Here is a 23967-nt window from a genome sequence, read left to right on the forward strand (position 1 = left end):
AATCAAAGATGGGGTTTTTTTGTAAATCGACTATAAATTTTAAAACCGATTTTTTCAGTGTAGGAGTTTATGAAGAATTTTTTCAATATTTTTATTCAAAAATTTGACTAATTTTGTGAAAATCACTCCTAAAACATTTTTTTGCCATTTTTAGACTATAGCCAGGTAAAAAATTGGTAAAAAAAGTTCGACCCTTTCCAAAAGACAGTCTAGATCATTTTTGGAAAAACAAAATAGGCAAAGTGGCTTTTTGTGACAAAGTTCTCATATACAGACAATTTCATCAAAATCTGAGAGGGTGCTGCCAACATTTGTTCGAGTTGGCGCGAAGTCATCACATGGTTTAAAAATATTAAACTTGAAAAATGAGTTGCGTCTAAAAATATGTAATGATTACCTCAAAAAGTGATCAATGTCACCCCGGTTTACAGTACCTAGGAATTTAATACAATATGAAGCGAAAGCTGGAACTTCCAGAGAAAAATACTAGCAGTGGTGGCAGTAGTTGATGTAAACCGTAATTTTAAAGAAATTTCTGTAGTTGAGTAAACGGAATCACATAATTTGTTTCACTGTACAAGTCCCATCTTAGTGATAAATATTGTCCGTGCTTTTTCAAAGGTTATATTTGGTCGCACCTTAATTCGCAGCTCTATTCGGTGCGCAATTCGTCGCAATGCTTTTTTTACAGGATCGATCACACGATCGAAAAATATGGTGCCCTTTGTTGTAAACATTAGTAGTTTACAGAATTATAACAATGATTAAAAGTGGGGTAAAGTAGTTTCAAATTTCAAGAATATATTTTTGTTCATCCAAGATAGTTATTCTCAGTCTTAAAATAAAATGAAATGATTGATGCATTCAATTGAGCCGATATGTATTTTCCACTGAGGACATTAATATGTGATTGCAGTTCCTATGCTTCTACCCACGGCTAATCCAAAAGTGGAAAATGATGCACTCCGGGCGACACGTTCGACCTGTCGATAACTGTATCTGGTTTGAAACAACGATGAACCACGTGATCCGCCAGCTCGCATCCATCCGTATATTCATGACTATACATTTCTACGCATTCCGCAGTTTTCTGAATGAACGCTGCCTCATCTTCACCTTGTCCAAACTGAAGATAAACTCGGTCCAGCTGAGGCCCTTCACCTTGGAACCACAGACCGGCTCGTAGAACCACACATAGCGAAAGACAGGGTATTTCGAGGGATCGTTGGCTAGGTGGCCATGTGTTATCCAAAATTTCGATACATTCCAATTGAATCTGACGAAGTTCCCAATCGGTCCACGGGACAAATTGAGTTGTTCGAACTAAATTTCCGTATTGATGAAAGTAGCAACGGAAAGCTTCAAACACCATCGACAGGGAATCGTCAGCTGGAACTGTTAGCAGCATTTCATCTAAACACTGGGCGGTACGATTCAAGTATAATGTATCATCATTGTCAGCACGAAAGAAGCTCCCGATCACCGTCGGTTGCAAACCGGTAAAATCATCCCAGAAGCGCAACAATATTCCGACACAGCGGATAAACCTTTTCGTTTCCTCGTCTGTTGGATACTTTTCTACGTCGACGTATTCCGACAACCGGCTACTGCTGATGTTGAGATATTGGAGGCACTCACGCTGCACTTCGAAAACACTTCGCTCTACACAGATCGATGGTGTGATCTTTGTTAGCAGCACCAGAATGGTTACTATCACTGTCAATGAGCTCATCGCTGCACTGGTACTGGAATCGGTTCGGCGTACACTGACACTAGACGTCGGAAATGGTGATGTTTTATGTTCTCAGCATGATCGGCTGAAGGTATTAATTACGTGACCGTTTACCAAGTGCATTTATTTAACGAGTTTAAACACTGCTCTGAAACATGATTTGTTTTTAGATAAAACGTAAACAACTCTGCGTATCGTGATGATCTGATCTGCATCGGAGAGCAGCTAGAGCTGTAGTTGAAGATATAGAATTCAATGAGCCGTTTTGCTTCGCGATTTTCATTCATTGCTTCTCATATCTCAAACGTTATCTGTAGATAAAGTAATGACCCTATACTGGTTCTATAAGGACCAACATTGGATGTTTATCCACAAACTTGTAATTATAAATTGAGATGATCGAGCATTTTCGGGTCTTCAATTCTCCCTCTAAAAAACGACAAAGAAGAAGCTTTTAATTTCACTGGATTTTATAAGCAATGCTACTTGAAGTGATGATTTTAGCTTCCTATTTTGAGGGTTAACTACTCTGCAAACAAATGACTTGGTCGTTAATTACTCCAATTATGCATGCAATCTATGTATCTATGTCTACAAATTGATAACAGTAACTTTGTCTCGTTCCCAAGGACCAATATAATAACAACCCCCTCACACACACCCGCATGCACGCGGGTGTGTGAGGGGGATCAAACCCCACAACCCACAGCTACCACCCCAGCTTATTTTGGTATATCTCGTGGGTGGAGGCGATGGGAATGAGAGAGTTATGGATCTGTACGAGGTTGGATGGGGTGGTAGTCTTAGGGATGTATGATTGTGAGGGATCTGGGGGGAGGTTTAACGAGCGTGGAGCGGAGTTGAACGAATGGATGTGTGATATGTTAAAATTCAGAATATTTATTTAAATAAAAAGAATTGACCTGGATTAGGTTTCCGATTTTCAGAGTGATGGCAAAACCTTTCTATATAACAGGCAAAAATGTGCCAAAACAATCAAGCCCGAAACAGTCAATTTTCGTCAATTTTTTTTAATTGCATCAAAGCTCGACGTTTCTTACATTTAAAAGATACTTGGAATCTAAAATACAAATTCGCTTTTTAAATTTTCCTTCAGTCCCCCCTTTGAACATTATTCAGTTCCGGCTTCTATGGACTCCCCTAGTAACAATTGAGGTTTTATAGTAGTTTTATAGCCACTTATAAAACTTAGATTGCACTTGTAGCATACTATAAAACTTCAATTGTTGCTTGGGTCAGGAACCATCGTAGGTGCCAATGTGGTCAAAGCGACTTTAGGTTTGTAAATCGAAGTAATTTCGCCCCTTTTAAAAAAAAAATTACATCATTTTTATTTCATAGTGGCACCAGTTGATGTAGAAAATTGTTGTGTGGACGCACTCTTAAACCCGTAATTCCGGAACCGAAATTCGGAAATTCGAAAAAAATACATTCACACAAAAAATACACATAAGGAGCTGTGTCGAAAAGAAGACGCTAATCCCTGGGGCGTATCGAGTCGTGATGGCGAAAACAAAGGGCCCGTCGACGCCAAGCGAAATGTGCCTGGTTAAACTGAAGATAATCGTTGAACTGAGATCAAAGAAAACCCCCAGTTCTGATGCAATACAAAAATTGGTGCTAAAAGTAGCGATCCTGGCATTCCCGGACATGTTCAGGATGGTTCTGCAGAAGTGTCTAGATGAAGGCCACTTCCCCGAAATGTGGAAGGTAAAGAAGCTGGTGTTGCTGCCAAAGCCAGGAAAACCTCCTAGCGATCCAGCCTCGTAGGCTTATATTTTTGCTGAATAAACTTCTGGAAAGAATCATTATTAACAGGCTGACGAAATGCACGGCGGGCGAGCGCGCACTGCCCAAACTGCAGTTTAGATTCCTCAAAGAAGCATTGACAGTGGATGCAATTCGGACAGTGCTCGAGAGTGCGGAGAAGGCATCTAAACAGAGGCGAAGAGGAGATCGATACTGCGTTGTGGTCACGATAGATGTGAAGAATGCATTTAACACCGCCACCTGGGGAACCACCGCTGCACAGAATGAGGGTTTTTGACTATATATCGGATCCTGAAGAGCAGAATGCTGCTGTGCGAGTGACAGCAGGTGATCCTCAGGGCTTCATACTCGGTTCAACTTTTTGGAACAGGGTGTACGATGGGATCTTAGCACTGCGGCTGCCCAGTAAAATGAAAATCGCGGGTTTCGCGGACGACTGGTCACTAACGGTAATGGGTGAGATACTTGAAAAAGTGGCGGTGTCTGTGATGGAGACAATGTATGCGATCGAGAATTGGATGAACGGGGTCAAGCTGTAGATAGCTCACCACAAGACGGAGGTGTTGTTGCTCAGCAACTGTAAAGCGGTTCGGCGGATGCAGGTCGACGTTGGAAGGCACGTGATTACATCGAAGCGTGCACTGAAGTAAATGGGAGTGATAATCGGCGACCGGTTGAGCTTCAACAACCACGTCGACTACACCTGCGAAAAGTCGGCGAAGGCAACGAACTCAATAGCGAGAACCATGCCAAACATCGGCGACTCGAGATACTGCTATATGGAGTTTCTCGTCGCGCTGAAAACCAAGCAGAACCGCTAAAAGCTGAATAGGACGTTCCGGCCGAAGGCTGTACTAGTCGCAAGCACGTCCAGAACAATATCGTCATGTAGTATGCGTTATCGCCGGGATGATCTACATCTGCATCACCCTGGCGGAGGATATCGAGTGCTACAACAGAGAAACACCAGAAACGTGAGCAAGATGGTGTGAAGCTTTTTGATGGCGAGGTGCCAGCAGGAATGGAACAACACGGATAAGGGAAGGGGGACCTACCGGCCCATCCCAAACGTGTCAACGTGGGTTAATAGAAAGCACTTGAAACAGCTCCTGTCGAGCCACGGCTGCTTCAGGAGGTATCTTCATCGGTACGGGCACACAACGTCACCATTATGCCCGGAGTGTAAGAATGTCGAGAAGACACCGGAGCATGTGGTCTTCGAATGTCCGAGGTTCTGAGCGACGCGCAGGGAAATTCTTGAAACGGTAGGACCAGACATAAACCTGGATAATATCGTCTACAGAATGACAAGCGACGTAAACACGTGGAACACGGTCAACAGAGTGGTGATGCTTATCATGTCACCGCCGGGAGACTCTCCGTAGTAGCCTAGGTCGACCACCGGGAACTACCCAAGTAGACGGTGACAGAGCGTCGGGTATGGGTCGTCGCGTGCCAGCGAACCAGACGCTACGCTCCTAGAATCCGCACCTAGAATCACCATACCGACCACGATCCGAAATATGGCGAAACCCGAAGAAGAATCGGTATCGGGAGAGTTTCTTTCGCTGGGGAACTCTTCGTCGACGTATACTAGATTCAGCGCTAGATTCTAGACTGAGTACTGAGACTGAGTAAACCGCAATGAGATACGCGGGTCGTCGGGGCACTAGCAAACCAGACGCTCTAATCCACCGGAATCACCGAACTGCCCTCGGCACCTAGCTCGTTGTCTCGATTTCGAGAGAATTTCTCTCGTCGGGGAACTCCCCGTCGGAGTAGGCTAGGTTCATCGTCGGGGACGAGACCGAGTAGTTTGCGAACAAGTCGGAAGCTCAACGAGGAAGTGGTACTAAATGGTTCAAGAGAGCCGAAGTGCTCAGTAAATTAGACAGTCTGAGTGTTGCCGCCCAGATTGTCCTCGTAAGGGAAAAGTACTAATTCTCGACCCACAACTAGCTTTTCTATTGTCATACAGAATTTGCCACGTTGTGCGGATGGTCAAAACGCTACCCTATCCTAAGCGATTTGTAGCTGATGATTAAAAGTAGGCCCATCATTATCCGGTTCTGAAGGTGACCAAAACAGTTCCATCGACTGAGGATGTAATAGTTCTTATTTTCTGAGATAGCAACGGAAGTATCATAATGGATTACCTGGAAGACAGAAACCGTCAATGTGGAGCTTACGCGAAGAAACTGGATCCATTAGAATCACCAAAGAGGAGTAAGACTATTCCATCACGAGAACGCCCTCGTTCACACCTGTGCGGTATTAAAGGTTAAATTAAACGAATTACGTTTTTATTTATTTATTTCCTTATCTTCGGTATACACCGTACAGACGCATTTTAAAACTATATATTTCTTATTAATATCTTATATCTATGCTTGGAAACGTTAAAATCATACACTGAAGAAGCTTCGTTGAATCTGCAGCAACATCTTTCCAGTGGATTATTTTGTCCATATGAAGTACGGTGTCTAGGGATCCGCAACAGAGTGGGGTAACGGAGAACACGAGGAGGCGCATACAAATTAGCGCCCGAGAGAATATCGGGACTGTCGATATTACCTGACAGCAAGTCGAAAACAAAAACTCTTTGCAAGAAGATACGGCGAGTCGCCAGAGTCTGCAGACCGAGTAGCATACATCTATCGGCATAAGGAGGCAACACAACTGGATCATTCCATGGAAGTTTCCTGAGGGCGAATCGCACAAAACATCTTTGTATACGCTCTAGTCGGTCAATTTGAACGGCATGGTATGGTGCCCACACTTGCACAGCATACTCCAGAACACTTCTGATCAGGGCACAGTAGAGTGCTTTTAATGCGTAGAAATCATCGAAGTCCGCCGTGTTCCGCTTTAAGAAGACCAGCATTCCGAAAGCCTTAGCAGTTGTCGCGGTGATATGGTCGGAAAAGCTCAACTTCCTATCGAAGAGCACTCCCAAGTCTCGAATTGAGTCGACGCTTTCAATTATTCTTCCTTTTAGGCTGTATTCATAACGTCCTGGAGTAAGCAAGCGTCCGAAACTGATTACTTTCCATTAATTAACGTTGACTTCCATTTCGTTAAGCGTGCACCATTCTTGAATAGTACAGATATCTTCTTGAAGCACTACGGTGTCAAGTGCAGAAGCGATAGTTCGGAAGATTTTGAGATCATCCGCGTACAGCAATTTCCCAGACTTGATCCGACTACAGATATCGTTAATAAACAGAATAAAAATAGGCGGGCCCAGATGACTGCCTTGCGGGACACCTGTGGGTGTTCTGAATGTGCTTGAACGCGTGTTTTTTATACTCACGAATGCCGAGCGATCGGAAAGATACTACTGCATCCAGTTAGTCAGCCAGGTGGGAAATCCCAAACGCTTTAATTTCAAGATTGCGATGTTGTGCGGTACTTTGTCGAAAGCTTTTGAGAAATCGACGTAAATTGCGTCCACCTGATGACGCTTCTCGACGGCGGGAAACCACTTAGAAGTGTAAGCTATCAGGTTAGAAGTTGTTGATCGTTTTGTGACAAACCCGTGTTGATACTCCGAGATAATGTGGGATGCAGCTGCATACGTGACGTTGTAGACCAGCTTTTCGAGAACTTTGGAGAGACAGTTTAATAATGAGATACCTCTGTAATTTTCGACGTTGTGAATATTTCCAGCCTTGTGAATGGGAACGATAGCAGCTTCTTTCCAGGCGATAGGAAAAATGCCTTCAGCGAGAGAGCGATTGAAAATGATGCACACCGGAAGAGACAGCACGTGGGCGCAGCTTTTTATAAATTGGGGCGAGAGATGATCGGGGCCAGGCCCCTTCGATGAATCAACAGCAGTCAGAGCCTTCAAGACCTCAGCTCGGCTTACAGTGGGACGGGGGAGATTTATGTTGTACGATGGTAATGTTTCCAAATACTCTTCCGAAGGGACGGTATAGTCGCTTCTAAACACTCCGCGAAAGAAATCAGCAAACAAATTTACGGTATCAGCTGGAGATTGCGCGCTTGCGTTTCCAAGGAAAACGTCGGTGGGAGTACTACCAGATCGTTTTCTGCTGCTAACGAATTTCCAAAATGATGCGGGGTGATCGCGAAGGCTATTTTGCACATGATTTAAATACTCACGAAAAGCGGAATTCCGGGCCGTTTCGTATTACAGTTCTGTCTGTTGAAGAGTAACTTTGTTTTCGTCTGATTTATGGCGGAAATAACGCTTGCGTTGTTTTCGCAGTGCATTACGCAAACGGCGAATCTCAGCGTTTCACCATGGAAATTTGAAATCCACCCTCCTGTTGACTCGTTTCAGTGGAACCTTTAGGCGGAGTATGTCATATACTTTGCCATAAAACAGCGCGACTGCTTCGTCAAGCTCATTACAACACATTAAGTCGGTCCAGTCGACAGTGGCAATCAGTGCGGAGATTTCGTCAAAGTTGCAACGGTTAAAGTCAAAATCAAGCTCGTCAATCGAATGAAATGAATCATCTCCAGTGTTGGTACGTACATCTAGCCGCAGGACAAACGGTTTGTGGTGAGGATCGACTTTGAGAATAGCAGTCGGAGGTTCAAGCAGCTCTACGATATCCGTGTTGTTTACGAATGCAAGATCGAGGATCCTCCCGTTCACATTCGTCAATGAGCAGATCTGGTACAGACCGCCTGCAACCATAGACTCCGTTACAGCTATTTCTTGTTCCGAAGAGGCATTAATAGGTAGGTAACATTTTAGATCATTATCGAGCGACCACTGCAGGCGTGGGAGATTGTAGTCTCCAAAGACGAGAACAGTGTCGGTGCTGCCAGCATTGTCTAGAATTGTTTGAACGGCATTAGCGTGCGCGTGATACAAATCCGGATCACTATTTGGCCTGAGATAAACACAGCTAATATATACAGATTGATTCGGGAGGGCGATAATCATGGACCACCCACTGTATTCACCTGCACTGGTCTCATGTAATTTATTTTTGTTGCCTTAATTAACATGTCCAAGATGCTGTTTTAAACGACTGCGATAAAAAAGTTTTTCGAGCTTGAGCTTGAGCTTGTGCGACCACCCCTGGCTGCTACTCCGTTATCGATCTGGACTAGCTGAAGTTGCACAGAGAATAAGTAGATAATTATGCTTGGGAATAGCGAAACATCTTTCAATGTGCAACTCCTGGTAATCCTAAAGTATTGATCAATACCGGCGCCGGCCAGGCCCGAACGTAGATCGCTGAAGGAAAGGGAAGGAATGGTTAGCCCGATACTTGCTTTTGCTAGAGGCCGTATATACTACTGCGCACTCCACAAGTATCACAGGAGGAGGATATTTTTGTTAGTAAGAGTATAGAAGTTGGATCACTCCTTCTTTACCGACGCCAGAGAGGTGACTTCACTATCTGGACTAGATATCGATCCACCAAACTCATAGACCGGGGATCAACGGCTTTACTTCCCTTCCGAAGGAAGATGTGACCACAGATTTTTTTCACCTCAGAAAAATCTCATCGACCTCGGCTGGAATTGAACCCAGGCAAATTGGAATGAGTGGCGGTCACGCTTACCACTCAACCACCGGCGCCGTCACCTGCGATAAAAAAGTTTTTCGGGGGAAAAAGATCTAAAAAAACCAAGAAGATTACGTTGCACAATAAATTTAAATTTGTCTAAGTGTGTGCTTTTTCCACAATTAGGCCATGGCCTTTGCTAACCACGAATATTCTTCTAATCAATATTCGAAACCTGAAACATGTAGATGATTTATATCAAATACACACCCGTACTGCTCACAGTAATTTTACACCGGTCAAGTGAGAATGTCTACCTCATCCCCTGTCACATAAGCAGAAGGGGAACGAGGTGCAATAACACCATGTGGGGCCATGTTGCGATATTTTCTAAGAAACTGTAAATAATTTTCGACATATTTGCTTTCGTGAATAACCAGCATATCATCATTAGGTGATGTAACATGTTTCAAGCCAGCTATTATAAATAGACATTTTTAGGTGAATTATTATTATGTGAATGAATTATAATTATTGTGACACTTTCAAACTTGTGGAACTCTTTTCATACTTTCCCAAAATGCACCAAATTTTGCCCAGTTACTCTTTAGAGTGTATCATTCACATATATTGGCAGTTGTCAGTGAGATTTCAGAGATGAATCAAAATCATCAAACCGTCCGCGAAACAATTTTATTTATTTAGGGTGATGAGCCCATTTGCGCCATGTTTCTATTATCACCTTGAAGCCGTTGGTTAGAGCAGTGTCTGCCATCTTTGTTCAACGCATTGAGTCAAATGGTAGTGCAACAATAGGGGCACTCGATTCGAGTTTTCGTTTGTGCTCAAGCACGAGAATTTTACTGCTTTCAATGCATTTATTTTTTTATATGGTTCTTAACAACGAAGCAAAGCTGTTGATGTCAATTTTTACGCATTCCATTGCTTGTAGGGCGAGAAATTAATGAATTAGTGAGGCACCCTGATTAGTATGGTGAATATAGGCACTTTTCCCTACATACAAAATCCTCGGTAATCGCGTTGCGTTTTGCGACAATCTCAAAGATCCTCCAAGGGTTCCAGGAATGGATGACACTGAACCACAACACTGATGGCGGATGACACTGAACGTGAACCGAAAACCACTACACAAAAAAACTGAGAGAGCACTGATTGCTCATTTCAAGCGGAATCCGAACATTTCAACGCGGGACTTGGCCAAAAAATTTGTTCCGAAAAGTTTCGTGCAGAGGTCCAAGACACTATCCTGATTAAAAATGTACAAGCTGCAGAACTTCCCAAATCGGGGCGAAAAAAACGGTTTTGCTATATTATGTGTTTGTTATGATACCGAACCGATACAAAGGCGTTCAGCCGTAGGGTACTCATATTGCCCCACCTACCCCTATCACGTTTCGACATCCACACGATATCCACCTCGTTACATCACCGCATAGATGGATTTATTGCCTATATGTCGGGTTCGCGGTAATTCGGTATTTTGTCAGATCGTTTGTCTTCGTACCGCCTGTCCTGCCACGCGATGATTGTTTCAGGTGTAAGCCGAGAATGCCGCCATCAGCTACCGGCTTGATGAGCTCGTTATCTACGACAAAAGGCCACGTGCCATCGGCCAGTTCGTTTGGTACCTGTCTGACGCATGTTCCCGTGGGAGAGGTGCGGTTTTGTACTGCTTTTATTCTGCAGCAAGCGCTGAGAAAATGAGTTTTATGTTATTGATTTTAATTCTCGATATCCTGAGACCTGTTGCAGAATTAATGCAATCTAGAACATATTTGAGCATCCACTGTGTAACATGCCTTAGAACTAAAACTTATAAACAAATAGAAAAGAAAAATAGGAATAGAAATAGGAATTATTTTTCTAGGTGTACATTAGTCTACTATAATTGGACTATGATTGGAAGCTCAGAATTTGGAATTGCAAGTTGCTTGACTTCCCAGAGAGGGATATAATATTGTGCGGCGAACTACAAACTCGCTGACTAGATGCTGTGGATGAGGCGGACATGGAGCGTTTTTCTTCCACCAGTCCTTTAGAACAACCAAAATTGGAAAATTTGATCCATAGTTAAATAAGTTATGGAATTTGCGTTTCGATTTCGTCTCATCAGAATCTGACACTGTATTTTATTGTAGTGTATGGTATTGTATTGTACCGTTATTCAACCGAAAAAATATGGGGTTTTTACGCCAATTTGAAAAGAGTTTGCATGAAGCTTTACTCGAACAGGCTTTTCTCCATCTATATAATTAATATTTCATTAAGACCAACAAGGTCAGATGATAAAACACAATAAAATAAAAAATAAATAAAACATCCGGACACATGTGAACATTATTTGACCAGCCCTAGGGACACTGATGTCCGATTACCAGGATCGAATTTTATTCTGAAAAATGGTGACTTTTGTGAGATGAAATGGGATGTTCCATCTGTTCGGGTATTTCGTTCTTGTTCTGACTGCAGTTTATCGCTGAAAATAAAACATTGAACATCACTTCCACCCAGTCCCAATCCTTTCAGACTCTTTTCTCTTGACTCTGTAAATTTTTGATTTCAACCGTGACGAACCAGTCAGTGGCACTTAATCCACTAGGAAATTAAACCGCAATAAACTGTTGGCCCACATTCTATACAAATATCGTCACAAGGAGGGAGAATACCACCGAGACTTGTTGGTTGTGATAAGTCCCCATGTAGCAGGGACTATACAGTTAGCTTCCCATTAATATCTCATAGATGTAGGTACTTATCCCCTCATCCTTGCCAGTACAAACCATGTTCATGTCTTCATTAATGATTAATTTATTAACCGAGACTCCCTAGCTTTATATACTCTAGGGGTAATTAAAGTTTTTGATGACGACATATATTCCGATATCATTTAGTAAAGGTGATACATTTATCTTTTTGTAAATTGTTTATAATTTGTAAAGTATTCGTTTCGGGTATGAAAATTGTTCGTATCAGTGAGCCATTTTGTGTCCTTGGTGATGCCAAATAGTTTGGCTGAGTAAAATTCAAAATAGGACCAAAATACTCTCTCTCTAGCTCGATTGGGTTGGGTTTATTCAGCTGGTCAATCACCAAACATACGAGTAAATATCAAAAATATTAGCATTATGTGTATAAAACATTAAAAATAGTTTGCTCCAATTTCTAAATTATCGATCTTTATTTTTCTCCTCCTACAGGCCTCAACCTCCGAGCTGCTGAAGTGTTTGGGTATGTTCCTTCACGACCGGTGCCGAAACCTACGGGATTTCCAGGCAGGTGACGCCGTAATGTGGCTGCGGGCAGTCGATCGGAGTCTACTGCTTCAGGGATGGCAGGTGAGTGGAATGAGTTCAATCATTAAATGAACACTGACTGGTACATGCGGTGGGACCGCTTTTGGCATATAATTTATAGATTTCAATAAAGTCTGTCCCTGGGTTTAGTCTGCCCGCGTCATAGTATACCAAACAAACCGAGAACCGACAAAGGCACTGTCCCAATGTGGGGTATTGCAATATTAATTATTCCAGCTCCAAGGATATAATTTGTAGACCATTTTGGATTGTATTTTTAGCAGAAAATCGGGACAATTATTGCTTTTGGTGCAAGTGTAACTACGTCAGCATATTCAATCAAGAGTAGTACTAGTCATATAGTTTGCTATAGTATTGACTAAGTAAAGATGCGGAGCAAAAGGATCACTTACACACTTAGTTGAGCACGGCAATTTCCCGCACAGCCGAGTAATCAGCAAATGTTTGTACAGGTCGGACTCAATTATCCGGGGATTCGATTATCCGGGGATTCGATTATCCGTGATTCGATTATCCGGGGAAAATGATTCGATTATCCGGGTGCTTTGAAAAAAAATCAAATTTCAACTATAATGTCTTATTATAGTGCTAATTCAATCATTGCAGTCAATAGAACTTTTTTTTTGCAATTGGGGGGTCTAGGGTAACCTCCTCTCAAATTTTAACCTACCTCAAAAATAGCTTACATATGGGTTATTCCGCGCAAAGTGACCTAAAAAAACAAAACTTGGAATCGACCATCATGGATTGGAACCAGTTTTTAAGAAATTGTTCATTTAGAGATAATATATAATAACCTAAATTGTTGTGCCCCTCAGTCCATGGGAACACTCTTAACCCTCAAAAAGGCAACCGGGTCTAAGAGGCCCGGCACGTTACAATTTTTTAGTTACAAAAAAATGTGTATGCAGTATAAGCTTGGGCATGGAAATTTTGATAAGTAGCTTTGAAATCTATAACAAAAATAAAGAATTGTGAAATTTTCATCTATGGAGTTTTGCGCAGCTATGTTTGAATTTTTTACATGCACAAAAAGGCAAGCCGGGTCTGGCAGGCCCGGTGTGCATGCAATACTAGGCTACTACTACTACTAGGAATACCACGGGTTTTATACATTAATATTTATCTGAAAAAAACATTTGGATGAGTTCATCGTCATATTAGCAGGAATGTTTTGATTGATTTTATCTTTTTACCTTTTCTTTTAAGAAAAAAATCTTGAAAGTTTGAGCGAATTCTATACATTTCTTTTATAAGAAATGTAGAAATAGCATACGATAATGACGTGTGTCATATTTTTTTGGGTAAATACTTTTATTTCACTCACTGTGGTCTACTTGACAATTATTTGGATACAACATAACCTAACTCTGTCGTTATTGTCTATTAGTTGTCTATTCTTTCTGTTATAGTTTTCGTAATAATTCAAATTGTAGGATCTAAAAACAACAAAAAATTGAAATGGCTATAAGACGATATGCCCATGTTTTCAATCGTCTCAAAGAATCTGAAGTAATGGAAGAAATTTGAGCAAATTCAACAGCAGACGATTCCGAAACTGATTTGCAAAGCGAGGAAGAAGATGTGAATGATATTGCTTCCGATGATGAATTTGATGTAGAAAAATATGAATATGTACTCCGGTTATGCATCAGAAGAAATTGATAGCAACCCAGAAACATTTATTGGTCGTGTTCAAACGAAATGGAGCTTAGAACCAATCGACAGTCGACGTGATCTTCCGAGTACTACCCTTTTGGAAAAAAAAATTGAGCTTTTTACATTCATCGCCTTATACGCTGAAATCGGGATTTACTGCGTGTTCGTACTCATCATCCTGTAATTCCGGAACCGGAAGTCGGATCAATTAGAAATTCAACAGCAGCCAATGGGAATGCTGTACCTTTCATTTGAAACCAAGTTTGTAAAAATCGGAAAAGAATTCGCTGAGAGATAGGTATGACATTATCTTAGGAACTTGGTAAGTTCCCCCGGGGCATCAAGAACCGCCATAGCTGGCCAATGTGGTCGAAGTACCCTCGGTGGGTCATTAATGATCTAGACATGCAAAGCCAAGTAATGTTGCACATATTTTAATATATATTGCATCATTTGGACATCATGGTGGTATCAGTTTCTATGGAAATTTGCTGTGTGATTGTACTCTTCAACACCTAACTCCAGAACCAAAAGTCGGATCAATAAAAAAAAATCAATAGCGACCGATGGGAAGGCTGCACCTTTCATTTGAGACTAAATTTGTACAAATCGGTCCAGCTACCTCAGAGAAAAATCGGTGAGATTGTTTGCCACATGCATACATCCATACATACATACATACATACACACACATACAGACATTTTACGATTTCGATGAACTGAGTCGAATGGTATAAGAGATTTGGCCCTGCGGGTCTCGGTTAAAAAGTCGAAATTTCGACCGATTGCATAACCTTTCTATATGAGAACGGCAAAAAAGGAGCTTGAATTTAGACGGGCCTTAGAGGCCCGGCTTGCCCTTTAATGTTAGGATTTTAGCTTGCCTTCACAAGGGTTAACCGTTATGTGTCCGACGCGGTACCCGGATACCTTTTTAGGTTACAAATAATGAAATTCCGATGTTTTATCCATAGCTGGAAATTGAAACTTTGTGACATCTTAGAACTTCACTAAGTCAAGCTTTTGGGATAATAATGTTTTTGATGTAGTAAGAAGGGAGTGGGGAGGGGCTCCTGAATTTCTTACTACGTCACAGGCCGACGTGGATACCCGAGCACCCCCAAAACTGAAATGCCAATAACTAAGGTTCCAACCGATTTTGATGCTTTTGGGTGTTTTGGATTCAAGAACTCATCCACTTTTAGACTTGGTAAAAATGAATCGGTTTATTTCAACCGGTTTCCGGGAATCCAGATTTCCGGAAGCATGTTCCAGTGCTTGGATACTATTTGTGAATTTCAATGGAATACTAGCAATATGGGTATCAAAATTCTTGGCATAGCATCAATAGCCTGTATCTCGTGGTATTGGAACCATTTGGTGATTTCACCCCGGAACGGACATTCCGGAGCAGGTTCCCGTAGGGCCGTGAATGGCCATTCTATTCCAATTCCATTTTTCAAACTACCATAGGGTCCCGTAACAATAAATAACAGACTTCCGAGACAATTTGAAGAGTTTTGATACTCATTTTGCTAGGGCATTATTTAAATTTACAAATCATGCCCTAGTACTGGAACATTACTCCGGAAAATCCGGATTACCAAGAACCAGATCCATTCATCCGGTTCAATGTTACAGAATCTAAAAGTGGACGAGTCCCTGAATCTAAAGCATCTAAAAGTGTCAAAATTGGTTAAAGGAAGCCATAATTATGAGCATTCTAATTTGTGGGGACCCGGGTACCCTCGTTGGCCTGTTATAGCTGTTTTTTTTGTTGGACACATAACGGTTAATTTTAACAAATTGTTTAAAAAAATGTTTTTCTTCGGATTATATCTCTGGTACTGTTTGCACTAGAATCAATCAGCGAGATATTCTTTTATAAAGATTTGTTTGGAGATTCCAAAAAAAATGAAAAGTTTTGAATGCCAAATACGCAACTTTTTAATTTTACACTAAAAGTACATTTTTCTCGTAATACATCGGTTACTGTAGGCCACATAAAACATCATTATACCTACATTGCTCGGTCGGTTTCTGGCTATCTCTTGGGATAATGATGACATGCTTCTCAGGATTCTGTTTGGATACTTTTCAAGATTCTGATCGAAGTTTTCTTAGCATCCCAATGGAATCTATTTCAGAACTTCGATTCAATATTTATCCGTATTTCTACGGTTTTTTCTCTGAATTTTGATGCAGGATTCTAGAGAAAAGCTTCTTAAATGTATAGTGGAATCTTTCTCAAGATAGAATTCCGCTGAAGATTATGCTTTATTCCAGATACTGATAGAATCATGGTCCTATTATCATTGGAATCCGGTGTAATGTTCTGATGAATATCCTGCTTTGAGTTCCAGTGGACTTTGACACAAACAATATTGCTCTTCTCCCATTATCCCCTTCAATAAGTGATTCCTGCTCAGAATTCCAATAGCATCTTTAACCCGTTCGTGCCCTTCTGGTTGATGAACAACCATGTTTCTATATGACTATAACTTTTGGTTTACACAACGTCAAGTAAGGCTAATAACTGCGACTAAGATCTTTTATTTGAGCACTAAAAGATATAAATATTAGCATTAGACCAGAAGTTATTACAATTAATCTGATTGGGTTCCGCTGAAGCAGTGCTGCAGGTATAGTTTCAGTTAATGGCGAAAATGAAATTTTGGAATATTTTCGTAGCCTGGGAATATTATTGAAAACGCTAAAACTTTCTAATTTAGATTGCCCACAATTACCTTTTTCATGCAATTAGACTAGATCGGAAGGTAAATATTGAGCAGCTGCAAATAAAGCACCTATCTTTCTTAAACCGGGTTTTTCGTGTTTCTTGACGCCAACAGTTTTAAGGAAAAATAGTTTTGGGACCCTACGCGGTAAAAAAAAGTTGGTCAAGAAATGGTTAACGAGATTCTGAAAAGAGACCCGGCCGTCACTGGAGGTTATTTCAATTCTTGTGTATCTCAAGCAAAGATGGATGATAGGCTATGTAAAGAGGGCGTCAGCAGTACTTCTCGCTGAGGCGCCCGGGATCCCGGTAGTCCTTCGCTAGTGACAAGTATGAGTGGGACAGTTTGCGAAGACTACACGCGTAGTTATTACCTGACAATCCAGTATTGGTCAACTAAATGATACTACAAGTTCAAGGACAAGGATTGTCTTTGTGGGTGCGCAACACGCACTCTTCTAATTAGAATGACTAGACATGTTAGCTGTGATATGTGACACTCCACGTAAATTAAACTGGAGCCAAGAAACAGACGACCTCCAGTTTACTTACTAACTTGTTTTTTTTCTGGTATTCGAGTAATCGAATCAGTTACCTCGGAAAATCTAAGCCCTGGAAATTCACGTTTAACTTGTACACCTTATTAAAAAGTTTATCTTAGAATTCTTGTACAAATAGTATAAACAACTGATACGTATCGTTAACTCTTTACCAATATGAATAATAAATGAAAACGAACTGAAATTACAAATCACACCCTGAAAGTCTGAAAAATCGACTAGGGCCAAAATAGGTACATTTACATTTACCATAATAGGAAAATTTGCCCTGGTCATGGTCCAATTTCTCCACGAATGAAGCTTAAATTCATGAAATAACGCAAAAAAGTTTGATTCGATTATCCGGGTGATTCGATTATCCGGGGTGAGATTTTTTTCAAATCCCCGGATAATCGAGTCCGACCTGTACTGATATCTTGGCAAAGTATCATTTGTTTGCTGATTTTCAGCGAATCATTTCTCGCATCTCTGCAAGCAATTGTAGTTTTTAGCGAAAAATGAATTTGCCGAGTGCTCGGCTTTTCAAATCTCGGCAAAAGTTGCAAAAAATACTGAGATTCGATAGCAAAAAATTGGTGTGTACTTGATTTTAATTTACAAACACAGTGATGCCCCGATTTTTTTACCCTTATGATATTGTTTTACGACCTCTAACACTTTGAAACAGATGGGTGAAAATGTGACATGTAAAATTAAAAGAAATTGAAAGTAGACACAGTGAAGTGCGGGCTAAACCAGTAGTTGACAATATTGGTATAACGTGGCGAATAACAACTAAACCGAAAAGAAAAATGCTTTGTTTGGCAGAGGATGATTCGGCAAAAAGAGGGAATATTTTTTGAATTTCATAAGTTCATTCATTTCCCATATAATAACTAACTGTTACCCAGAATTCTCTATAAACTCCACAATTGTTGCCACGCGAGAGCCTAGTTAACCCTCTAGTTCCCAACACCGCCTCTAGGCGGTCTCTTTAAAAATCTAAATAAAACTACTAAACATGATTGTATGTTGTCATCCGCACTAGTATTTCTTCCCAACGCTCACACCTTTCATACACACATTGTTTGAATAATCGTACCTTTCTGTTAAAAGCAATTGAAGCTCAAAGTTGAAAATTCGATGAAAACTTGGAAAAAAACTATTTTTTGTTTAGTGGTAATCTTCATTAAACAAATTTTAATTATTTTTGGACATTTTAATAACTAAAAAAATATTTTTGAGTAGCCTGTTAGTAGCATTTTACTGTAGATGTGTAATGGTTTAGTGGAATAATTCGGATGTTTAGCTTTTTTGGTAAAACACTTTGCCCGCCTAAAGGCGGTGTTGGGCACCTGGGCGAAAAAAAAATTCAGTCTATTGTTATTACTTATCGTACCGAAACTAGCTTTATGTGCAATTTTAGCTGAAAAAAGCATGTTTTAAAATCTTTGGGTGAATTCTGCTGTTAGAATATGGATGTCCTTATCAATTAATTGTATTTAGGGGAGTCTGGAGTAAGTTGGCGGAATCTTTTTTTCTCCTTTTGTATTAGACATATGGCGCTGTTTATAGTCCTGCACTTCAAGTACTGTGTAATACATTCTCCCATGTACTTATGTTGCATTACATTCTGTTTCGTTCACGTTAAGCGTTAAGTTTTCGAGCATATTAGAGTGAAGAGCCCATTTTAGTCGTATTAGGGAGGGTGCCTCACCATTTCATTAATTACTCGAAATACAATTGATGCAATGCGTATGAATTGGCACCAGTATCTTTGCTTTCCAATGCGTTGAACAAAGATGGCTAACGCTGCTCTAACCACCGGCTTCACATGGTTTGGGCGAAAATAGGCTCATTACCCTTGGTGAAGTTTATAAATTTCAGCATTTTTGTTATTTAGAGCTAGCTCAAAGCTATTCCACGAATGACTAGAATTTTCGATAGCGCGAAAAGAACTTTCCGTGTATATACAATATACGTAACCACAAACAAAATGTGTTCTTTTTTGTTTGTTTACTTCGGAATTTCACCTGAAGAATCTTGAAAATTCTCTTTTACGCGATCTTCTTAAATTAAAAAATAAAACATGATAAGTGAAACCATCGCCAGCAGACACTGGTCTCCCCTACTCTAAATTAGAAGTCAATAATTTTTTTTTGTTTATTTGTGGCTTTAACCTTTTTAGGTCATTCGCCAGAGAAGTCAATAATTAAACAACCAAAGAACTAGAGAAATACTCCTTAGCTTGGGTAATTTGCGTTCTGATGGAGTCCAAAATATAAACCATCTGAATTTGCTTATGTTGAAGTAACTAGAAGAAAAAAAGTTTTTGTTTTTTTATTCGCCCAGGTGCCCAACACCGCCTCTAGGCGGCCTACTTATTTTAGGGCTTTAATCAAAAATCCATAGTTTACATGAATTATCAACATTATTTTCGTTTTTCTCATCACGATACCAACCCACAAAAGTTTTTTCAAGCTAAATAAAAATTTGGGCACTAGAGGGTTAACGTTATGCAGGGGCAATCATTTGTCTGTTATCCTTCAGGCAGGCTTGTTATTTGCTCACACAATGTGCCACAAAGAACGAAATACACCGATGAAAAATAGAGTAGCACAAAAACACTACCGCGATGTGCAGAACGACCGCACAAAGAGAAACTTAAAAATGGAAAAGAGAAAGAGCTGCACAATTTCGTACAAAGTGTCGCCTTGAAGAGCCACTTTTTTGTGTCTGGCAAACAGGCAGGAAGGTGGATCAAAAAATTCAGATAAAGTTTGAACGGAAGAATGTTTTTAAAATGTTTTTTGGTTGCCTTCTCTGCTTCTGTGCGCGCGGGACCAAAATTCACACTAAAGAGCATCTTTATTTCTACTCTTTGAGGTGTGTAGCCATGGAGTAGAATGCACGTATGGGAGCAACACACATCGGAGTGAAGAGGTTTATTGTGAAAGAGAAGAGCGGTGGTTCGCATGAAAAGTACAAAGAGTGTTTTTTATTCTTCTCTTTATTTATCCCTGCCTTCAGGAGTTCGTTGAGTTCGTTATCTTGAACAAATGCAGTCAGCGTCTATCGCTTTAAAGCCTTTCTAAATTTGAGAGAACTAAATCGGAACTAGCTTTGGTATTTATTCCGTACTAGCACCCTGGTGTTGGTGGCTACTTGCTATGAACAAAACTTCTAGTGTCCTGGAGTTTCAGTGTCTACGGCAAAGTATATTGCATGAAATTGAGCATTATTTCGAGAATTTAGAATTCGATCTAGATAATCAAAAACTTATCTAGATAAGTTCTATCTTTCGACATAGACAGCCTACCAAAAAATTTTCTTTTGCGAAGTTGGTTGTTTTGGTATTTTGACATGTGATTCTATGAAACCTTTGTAGATGGCGCTGTATGACATTATTTGAAGCATGTTCCCAAAAACGTATTTCAACAATACATATTCATTGAGACATCTCTGGAAAATAATATTTTACCATAAAATTTTCTTAAATATATACTCTTATTATTAGGATATTTTTTGATACATATCAAAAAGTATGTATGCTCTCTAATAATTTGAGGGTGGGCATTAGGGCATCGCAAAAAAAATTTTTTTTTAATTCTCAAAGGCCCCCTCTCTCATATTGTGACAAATGTCAAAGTAAGCTCAGATGCCAAATTTCACATCATTTGGACAATTCTAGACCCCCGCCCACTTCGCTTGAAATTTTTGAAATTGGTGCTATGGGAAAATGTGGAAGAAAAATATATTAAATGCTATAACTTTTGAAGTAGCAATCAGAAAATTACAATTTATACCTCTTTTTAAAGGAAATAACCTTAGTATTAGAATGGAGATATTCCTGTTTCTATAAAAAAAAATACGGGAAAGTGGGGTACTGGGTCATTTTGACCCCAAAATCCCCTATTTTTTTAATTTTTCTGCTCCGTTGTGCAAACCATACATATTTTGCAGTTTTTCTAATGTAAAAAAAATTCAGAAATCGAATGGAACCGTTTAGACCTTTGTCCGAATACGAGAAGTTGGGGTTATAGGGCCTTTTGTCATTTATATTAAATTTTATCATTTTCTTGTGCATATATCTCCATTATTCTTCATTCAATTTTCATAAATTGTACCTTGTTCAACGTGGAGAATCCTTAGGAATAAAATAAAAATAGATTCGTTACCGGTAAAATTCAGAAACATCAAATTATCTGACATATAGTCTCGATTTCACATTTTTATCATAAAATCGCACATATTAACTCCATTTAACAACAAAATTCTTATTTAATTTACTATTTATAGTGAAAAAAGCACTTAGAAATCACATGAGAAAAGTTTCATACCTGGAAAAATAGGTGAAGTTGGGGTATTAGGACATTCAATGAAAAAAAAATGATTTGTAGAGTTAACGTCAAAAAAATGATGTTTTTGAATTTTAACGCAAACGAATCTATTTTTGTTGTATTTCTAAGAATTTTCCACGTTCAACAAGGTACAATTTATTAACATTGAATGAAGAATAATAGAGATATATGCACGAGAAAATGATAAAATTTAATATAAATGACAAAAGGCCCTATAACCCCAACTTCTCGTATTAGGACAAAGGTCTAAAAGCTTCCATTCGATTGCTGAATTTTTTTCACATTAGAAAAACTTCAAAATATGTATGGTTTGCACAACGGAGCAGAAAAATTAAAAAAAGGAGATTTTGGGGTTAAAATGATCCAGTACCCCACTTTCCCGTATGTTTATAGAAACAGGAATATCTCCATTCCAATACTAAGGTTATTTCCTTTAAAAAGAGGTATAAATTGTAATTTTCTGATTGCTACTTCAAAAGTTATAGCATTTAATATATTTTTCCTCCACATTTTCCCATAGCACCAATTTCACAAATTTCAAGCGAAGTGGGCGGGGGTCTAGAATTGTCCAAATGATGTGAAATTTGGCATCTGAGCTTACTTTGACATTTGTCACAATATGAGAGGGGGGGCCTTTGAGAATTCAAAAAAAAATAATTTTGCAATGCCCTAGTGGGCATAGCGTAGTTGGTAAAACGATTGCCTTGTACGCAGCTCAACTGGGTTCGAATCCCAACCCCGCACATAGAGATTTTTCTTAACAGCTTTTTCTAACCCGAAGAGGCGAATGACCTTAAGGTTAAAACCTCTATAATCAAAAAAATTGTATAACTTATGAAGCCACAGACAGCGACTGCTGAAATGTTGCTTGTGACCAGTCAAGATTATGGATGTTACAACTTAGAATAAAGAAAAGTTTGGGAACCTGAGATTTTTCCACAGACGATTTAAATGAAAAATTTCCCTTTATTACAAGAAAATCCTAGTTTGTTTAGCACATTTAACTCACTTTTTCTATTCATTTTATTCATTTCATTATTTTGTCCATTTTATTAATTTTATTAATTTTATTCGTTTTATTTATTTCATTCATTTTATTTATTTTATTCATTTTATTTATTTTATTCATTTTATTCATTTTATTCATTTTATTCATTTCATTCATTTTATTAATTTTATTCATTTTTCTCATTTCATTTATTTAATTCATTTTATAACCTATGTACAGTAGAGTGGCTCGAAAATGACATTTTTCAGCACAGCACTTTTTGAGTTCCTTTTGTGGTCCCAAATGCCTGTGAAAAGTTTGGGAGCGGTCGGTTGCTTCCACGTTTGCGCATTGCGTTTAGAGTGTTTGTATGGGATTTTATATGGGGAAATCAATTATTTTGCATTTACGTTAATAAAGATCGCTATTTCACTCAAAATGAAAAACCAGGTTTATAAAACGATAATTCAAACCTTGGTTAACAACTTTGTCGAAACCGGTAACTAGCTACGAGTTTTCAAAAAATAGTTATAACGATTTTAAAACTTATGGTTCAATCCAAATGCAGAAATTAATTATTTCTTCCAACACATCAGTACACCACGACACCGATACTTTAAACTTGAACAAATGAGAATATATTCATCGCAGAAACTTGGTACCTTTGAATGAAATGTTCAGAATGAATTGCTGAATAACACAGACGTAGTCAGAAAATGAAAAGAAGAGGGAGGGGGAGGCTTGTGTACTCCCCAGATCCATTTTTAGATAGTTTAGTATAACATAAGCAGCACATCTTCAACGCAGGTTTGTACCATCGAATTAAAAATTAATCTTACGTGTTTGAGTGCTACTATTTAAGGGCTCTACTGTTATCTCATTTAAGGCTCAAGTTACCTCAAGGCTTGATAGTGTGCGTAAGAAAAATTATGTTCAGCTTTGCCACCAGATTATCCATTTAAACCTTTTCAAAACTCTAAAAGAAGAATATCAGTCGATTTATTAGATCATCAGGATTCAATTCATGCAAAATACCTGCTGGAAAAACCATCAGCTTAGCTAAATGGTGCTTTTGAAAAAGTGGCTGTGGTTTTTTCAGGGCGCAGTTGTGTTGTGTACCCCAGCACGGTGTGGTAGTGTGACAAAAAAATCACAGCCACTTTTTCAAAAGCACCATATAGCGAAACCGATAGTTTTTCCAGCAGCTATTTTGTACATAGTTGGAACCTGTGTACATTTTTCGCGACATGTCAAGCCACCCGTACATTCACGCTCTGCTGAAAATGTCTCATGTCTCAAACAGGTTAGCTTCCAAGCCTCGATGGTTGGT

The 23967-nt window shown here is 39.5% G+C and overlaps 1 protein-coding gene across 1 annotated transcript in view; it reads left to right on the top strand.

Moving 5' to 3' along the window:
* The window catches only part of LOC131681577 (cyclin-dependent kinase 5 activator 1), a 154393-nt gene that overhangs the window by 80907 nt on the left and 49519 nt on the right, over nt 1-23967 (top strand). Inside the window, exon 2 of the mRNA XM_058962432.1 lies at nt 12237-12374. Within this exon, the coding sequence (XP_058818415.1) occupies nt 12237-12374 (138 nt within the window). The remainder of the gene's footprint in view (nt 1-12236; nt 12375-23967) is intronic.

Source organism: Topomyia yanbarensis, chromosome 2 (genome assembly GCF_030247195.1).
Source record: "Topomyia yanbarensis strain Yona2022 chromosome 2, ASM3024719v1, whole genome shotgun sequence".
Classification (NCBI taxonomy): Eukaryota; Metazoa; Arthropoda; class Insecta; order Diptera; family Culicidae; genus Topomyia; species Topomyia yanbarensis.